At 40.6% G+C, this 7044-nt stretch overlaps 1 protein-coding gene across 1 annotated transcript in view; it reads right to left on the reverse strand.

Moving 5' to 3' along the window:
* F9 (coagulation factor IX) overlaps positions 1-7044 on the reverse strand; it is a 36102-nt gene that overhangs the window by 25209 nt on the left and 3849 nt on the right. The window contains exons 2-3 of the mRNA XM_006767802.2: positions 4372-4535; positions 4168-4192 (exon numbers count right to left, since the gene is read on the reverse strand). Coding sequence (XP_006767865.1) covers positions 4168-4192; positions 4372-4535 — 189 coding nt within the window. The remainder of the gene's footprint in view (positions 1-4167; positions 4193-4371; positions 4536-7044) is intronic.

Here is a 7044-nt window from a genome sequence, read left to right on the forward strand (position 1 = left end):
CAGGTTCCAGGTCTGCCACCAAAACTACTATTCCCAGAATTCCTGATGCTCCCTGCACTCTAGGTTTTCCCTTCCTGCTCTGTCTCCATTTCATGGCCTCCTACTCTGCCAAGTCCTCCAAGCCGCCAGCTCTCCCTCTCTGCTCTCCCTCTGGCGGCTTGGGGAGCCAATTTCCCCAAGCCGCTCCACTCTCCGCTGGCTCTCCCATTCTGCTCTCCACCCAGCACCTGTGTATGCAAATTAACCACCATCTTTGTCAGGTTAATTTGCATAATCATTCCTGATTGGCTGGTGAGCATAGCAGAGGGATGGTCAATTTACTTGTTTCTCTTTTATTATATACTAGAGGCCTGGTGCACAAAATTTGTGCACTGGATTGGGTCCCTCAGCCCTGCCTGCATCCTCTCCCACTCTGGGACCCATTGCTCCTTACCACCCGCCTGCTTACTGCTCCTTACCGTTTGGCTTGCTGCACCTTAGCACCACTGCGGAGGCGGGAGAATCTCCTGCCACTGCAGCTGTGGTCGACAGCTGTGAGCCCAGCTTCTGGCTGAGCAGCGCTCCCACTGTGGGAGCACACTGACCACCAGGGACAGCTCCTACATTGAGCGCCTGCCCCCTGGTGGTCAGTGTGCATCAGAATGACTGGTCATTGTGGTCGTTCCTCTGTAATGGTTGCTTAGGCTTTTATTATATAGATGATAATATCTCCTCACCCAAGGGCATTTTTCCTTTGATTTTTAGAGTGTGGAAAGGAGAGGGAGAGACAGAGAGAAATATTGATGTGAGAGTGAGACATCCATTGGTTGCCTCCTGCACACACCCTGACCAGGCCTGGAAAACCTGCATTCTTCCTTGTGTTATCATTTAACTTTTAAGTATAATATGTAGTTATAGTTTGAAACAATAGAAAAGATGCTAGAAGCATCTGTTACTGCTTAAAGATATTCTTTCTGAGTTAGGTCCCAAATGGTCTAGGCAAAGTGAAAAACAACTTTCAATAAACAGAATTAAAGAGAAAAGTTTCTAAAAATGTCCCTTTTATGTATAGATGGAGTATGTTTCTTTTCTACCTTTCCTAAAGTTTCTACATTTATAGAGTTCTTGAAAGCCTTTGAAGACGCTGGTGGGAAGAGAACAGGGGAAAGAAATAGGCAAGAGGGGAAGGAAGGGTCAGGATGAGAAGGGAACCTTTAAGTCAGGTTTTTTAGAGCTCTGCCTCCTTCCATACTTCTAAAGAAGTTTCAGGAGAAAGGGATGAATAGGACCAGAAGGTAGATCTGTATGCACTTTGAGCTAATATAAATAACCATGAAGAAAAAAAATGGGAGCTACATCAACCAGATAATATAAGAGAAACAAAACAGTAGAAGATGAAGTTGACATAAGAATGAAAGAATGGGAGAAAAGGATCAAATAATTTCTAATTATCAGTCATATTTTAGAGCAAACCTTCTTATCATTTAGCATGTAGGTCCTTATCTGCTCTAGGGAGAGCAGTAATATGTCTGTCATATTCTCTGTCAGTAGCATGTATCTACTAGTAGGTCCTATTGACTAAGAACTAATATCCCTTCTTAGAAATAGTTCCTCTCTGGAAAGTCTGTTTGTCCTTTCTGCACCTTGAACCAATGTGCTTTTGCACAAATGGTTACATTTGTTCCAGTTCTATAAAAACAAAATATGTTATCTCTGAATTATTATTATTGATGCTCAGAACTGTTCTAAAAAATGAGCTACATTTCTACTTTCTATTATAGACCAATGGATCTGAATTATTTAGGATATTTCACTGAAAGGGTCTGGGCTTGCAGCCAGCTACAAAACAACTAATTTACTGAGACATATCTTTAAAATGAGTGTCCTTTTATCCTGCATTTAGTGCTCCTTTGGGTGCTTGTCTGTGTGCACTTTAGGCTGAGGCAAAGTCACCGACAGTAGGGATCAAAGACAAGGGACCAGACCTTGCCAAGTGAGTGGTTCCTGTTTAAGGCTACTAGATTAGTGTTTAATGGATAACTGCATTTACATTTGAAGGCTCAGAGGGACAATATTGAAGGAAAGGGGTTGACTTCATGACTCCCAAGCTAGGTGACCTTTGACAAGTCTTTTATTCTCCCTAAACCTCAGTTTCCTCCTCTGTGAAATGAGGTTAATAATATGTTGTTCACAGGGTTGGTATGAGGATTAAGTGTGTCAGACACTCTGTAAACTATAACGTACTTGACAGATGCTAGTTAATGTGATTGAATGCTTTATGTTGTGAGTTGATGGTACAAAATAGGGCAGGAGTGAGGGGCCTGTGTCCCTGATGTATGTGACAGCCCACACAGTGATAATTAGCATAAGCTATTTTTGTGGGAATTAGGAATCTCAGTTGCAAGTGAAGAGGCATGGAGTTATTATATTTTTCTTTTTGGTTCTTGTTTGTGTTTTATTTTTCTGTAGACAAAGCAGTAGTGACAGAATCATGTCCTTAATGTTTCCCAGTATCTTTACCTGAATACAGTAACCACTGCCTATAACTTAGAAGGCAGGAACCCAACTGCAATATATGGGTCTTAGGTACTGACCTACTCCTGCAAGGGGGGGTGGTATCTCAGGTCAGAGGGTGAGCAATGAAGGGATCATGGGAGTTTAAATACAGCCAAGAATATTTGAGGGGGGATATAGGAATTGGTGTAATTTAAAAATATATCACAAGCTTCAAAAATTTAAATATAGTAGAAATAGAGAATGAGAAGACTTGTTTGGACTAACTGTAGGGGAATAACTCAGTAGAGAATTGGCATGGCAGTGTTCATTACCAAAGAAAAGGAAAGGCAGATAAAGCAAATGTAATGGAGGAAACCTCTTCTTCCTCCATGACTTAAAAACAAAAGTGGAAGAATTATGAGTTATGAGAGTATAAACAAGTCCAGCAATGCCTCAGAATAGAAACTGGAAATTATAACTGGATCTCAAATTGATGGAATTCAGTGAATTTGCCACTCAAGTAAGTCAACCTATAAAATTTACACTGTCACAAAATCCTGCTGCTGGATTTTAAATTAACTTTAACACTTAGTTGGAACAGACCAAAGGATCTCAGAGGGAAGGCGAGTGGAGGTGGGGCGGGGAAAGACCTATGGACCTCAGATAGTAGGGTGGTGGGAACCAGGTGGAGGGGGGCAATGGGGAAAAAAGAAATCTGAAATAATCTCAATAGTAAAGATAAAAAACCTTAGTTGTCATTAAAGTTTTGACTTTTTCTCACTGTGGTAAATTTATTTAACAAATATTTACTCAGTGCTTTTTTTACCAGATATTGTTTGAGGTACTAGGAATGCATCAATAAACAAAACAATTGAATACCCGTACCAACATGAAGGTTACCATCAAGTGAAGTGGGAAAAATAAATAAATAGTATAAGTAAGAACATTATGTGGTACCTCAGATGGTGAAAAGTGCTATAAAAAACAATAGAGCAGGATATGGTATCTAGAGTGAAGGGGTTTGGGGAGAGGCAGGTTTAAGTATTAATAGATGATCGAGGCAGGCTTCATTGAGATGGTGATATTTGGGCAAAGACCCAGAAGAGGTGAGGTAGTGAGCCTAGAGAAATCTAGCAAAAGAGCATTCCATATTAAAGGAACAGCTAGATCAAAGACTCTAAAATGGAAGCATTCCTAGACTGTGCAAGAAGCACCAGGGAGTCCAGGATGGCTGGAGTCCAGTGTGTGAGGTGAAAGCAATAGGAGATGAGATGGGGTGGGGGGAGCAATGAGAAGGTTGAGGCAGGGAATTGTGGAGGGCAGTATAGGCTATCATAAGGAGGAGGACGTTTAAGCAATAAACATTTAAATCAATCAACATAATCTGATTTCTTTTTACTGGGGATTGCAAACTATCATTTAGTCCCCAAATGCATTCATCTGTTTTCTTTCTTCTAGCTTCCTGGGGTGGACAGATGTTCTCTTTGAAGCCCTATGGAGGAGTAAGCTTATCTGCCAATTGACATTTCTCATGCTGGCATACCTGTGGTATTCAATCTTGGATAAAAGAATGGAACTTACTTATCTGAGCCCTTTTGACAGATTTTAATGTATTATGTATTTACACAAAGAAAAAATACATATTTCTCAAATGTTTCATACACAAATTAGAGGATAAAATGAATTGCTTACCAACATATTGCTTCCAAAATTCAGTCTATAAAGAAAAAGAGAAGTTAATGGTGTCATTTAAAATGTCTTGGATTTGATTCCTTCTCTTTTATAGCATTTTTAATACATATATATGTGTAGGTATTTTAAAATCACAAAGAGAAGTTTCTCTTTTTTATGTCTACTATTCTTTGCATCTGAAGAATGTTATGTGGAAATACTCACAGTTTTTTCAGTGTTTTCAAAAACTTCTCGTGCTTCTTCAAAACTGCACTTTTCTTCTATACATTCTCTCTCAAGGTTCCCTTGAACAACCTCTTCCAATTTACCTGAATTATATCTCTTTGGCCGATTCAGAATTTTGGTGGCATTTTCACGATCAAGAAAAACTGAAATTTAAAAGAACTATTCTTTAGCTTTAGGAAAAATAAATCATCATGAAAATCAAATACATTTCTTAGGGAAGATTTTGTTTTTAATCCAAGTAATCCCAAAGCCAATTTATCTTTGGGACATGGAGACAAAATCTATGATTTTCTCATGATCCTGTATACACATGGAGATTTAGGAATTAAAATTCAATTTGACTTTTAGTCAAGAGAGCTCCTGTAATAAAAGGTCAGACTTTTTAATCATAGTTGAACTTCCTTTGGATGAAAAAGAAAGTTCTTAAATAAGCAGTTAACTTTACACTTTGTGATTATTTGAAAATAGCCAATTGCAGATGTTTGCAAGGTGATCCATCACCCTTACTGGGCTGTGTTTTCAGAATGCACTTGCCCAAATGACTTTGCAACAAATATCTCTTTGAAGAACAGAAATCTTTTTTTTATTGCTTAAAGTATTACAAAGAGTATTACATATGTCTCCTTCCCCCACCTTGACAATCCCCCAGCCTCCCCTACACCCCAGTGTCTTGTGTCCATATTTCGCTTAGCATAATGCTCTCCAATTCCATCCATGCTGTTGCAAATGGTAAGAATTCCTTCTTTTTGCAGCAGCATAATATTCCATTGTGTAGATGTACCACAGTTTTCTAATCCACTCATCTGCTGATGGGCACTTAGGCTGTTTCCAGATCTTAGCTACAGAAACCTATTTGTGGTCCTGCTCCAAAAGCAACCCCAGGTTTTCTCACTAACTTTAAAAGAAAAACAACTGCATTATTATTATTTTTTAATCTTTAGACCTACACCTTCAGTTGACATGTGTTGTAGTAAGAATTCCAGTGATATGTCTTTTGCTGGGATGCAGTATGTGGTTTATTTTAGCTATGACTGCCTAGCCCAGGGGTGGGCAAACTTTTTGACTGGAGGGCCACAATGGGTTCTTAAACTGAACCGGAGGGCTGGAACAAAAGCATGGATGGAGTGTTTGTGTGAACTAATATAAATTCAAAGTAAACATCATTAAGATATAGATATAGATATAGATACTCAAGAAGTCGCCTAGAGTCATTTCTTTCTTCAAGAGACTATCTGATGCCATCTGAACAGAACCAGGTGCTTATAAAAATAAACTTTCCAAGGCATTTTGGGACTGCTTTCTCATTAACTCAAAAAAAAGGATAAGAAAAGAAACAAACTAAACTATATTCCTCTCTTTTCATTGCATCTGTTCACTTTGTGGACCCTTCTAGTCCCTTGACAACCTTACTTTTCTCTTATTTAGCAAATACTCTTGGGCTTCATTTTTTCCCTAAATTTAGTTTAGACTTCTCTTCACATGCCAGTTTTCTTAGTTCCCTTCACCTTTTTTCAGTGCTGCAATACCCTCCAATCCAAACCAGTCGATTAGTGCCGCCATCTGCTGCCTTCCTTCCCTTCTGAGGCAGCTGAGCACCTTGTGAAACAATTTCCAAGCTGCAGGTAGATGCCATCACATATTGATGCCTCCACCATGCTCTCCTCCCCAGCTAGCCAATTCATGGATTTGGTCCTCGGCACATCTATAATAGCATCTATGTCTGAATCTATTTGTAGTGTGATCTAGTGGAAAACAGTATTTTGGAGTCAGATTAGATATACCTGGATTTGAATTTACAACCTGCTGGCTGTCAGATCTTAGGTAAATCACATAATCTTTGAAGCTTAACTTGGTATGGGTATACCAGTAGTATTATAAGAATACTAGAGGCCATGTGCACAAATTCATGCATGGGTGGGGTCCCTCAGGATGGCCTGTGGGGATTGGGCCCCAGCTCGTGCCCCCAGCCTCACAGCCCTGCAGCCCCGCCTTGCACCCTGCCGTGGCCTGGCGCCACACTCTCACCTTCTCCACCATCCTGTCTGTGGGATGATTGGTCAGGGCAGCTCCCTCAGTGCCTGGGAGCTAGGCAGTGGCCCTGCCTCCTGCTGCCACCACTGGTTTCTGTCTGTGGGGCAATCAGCGGGGTGATTGGGACCTCGCTCGCATCCGCTTTGGCCTGGCGCTGCACATTCATCTGCTCCACCATCCTGCCATGGTCCACTCTCACCGGGGCCCATCAGGGCCGGCAGCACCTCCACTGCCACCCATTGCCAGCACTATGTCGCTGACACCCACCATGTTCCATGCGCCCCCTAGTGGTCAGCGGACGTCATAGAGAGTGGTCGAACTCCTGGTCAAACAATTTGCATATTAAGCTTTTATTATATAGAATGTACCTCACAGTGTTGTTGACAGGATCAGTGAAATAATATGTATAGGCTGGTATATGTCAGTTATCACTCTTCTTCCCTACTAACTCACTTGCTCTCTTCCTTCCTAGAAAATAAAACTGGATCTCAAATTTATGGGACTCAGTGAATTGGCTGTTCAGGTTAGTTTTTGCTCATACAGATGGTCTTGAATAAGTCAACCTGTGAAACTTATAATCTCAAAATTTTCTCAATTACTTTTGGCTCTTTAGTGCTCTTT

This window comes from Myotis davidii, unplaced genomic scaffold (assembly GCF_000327345.1).
Source record: "Myotis davidii unplaced genomic scaffold, ASM32734v1 scaffold983, whole genome shotgun sequence".
In the NCBI taxonomy this organism is placed as follows: Eukaryota; Metazoa; Chordata; class Mammalia; order Chiroptera; family Vespertilionidae; genus Myotis; species Myotis davidii.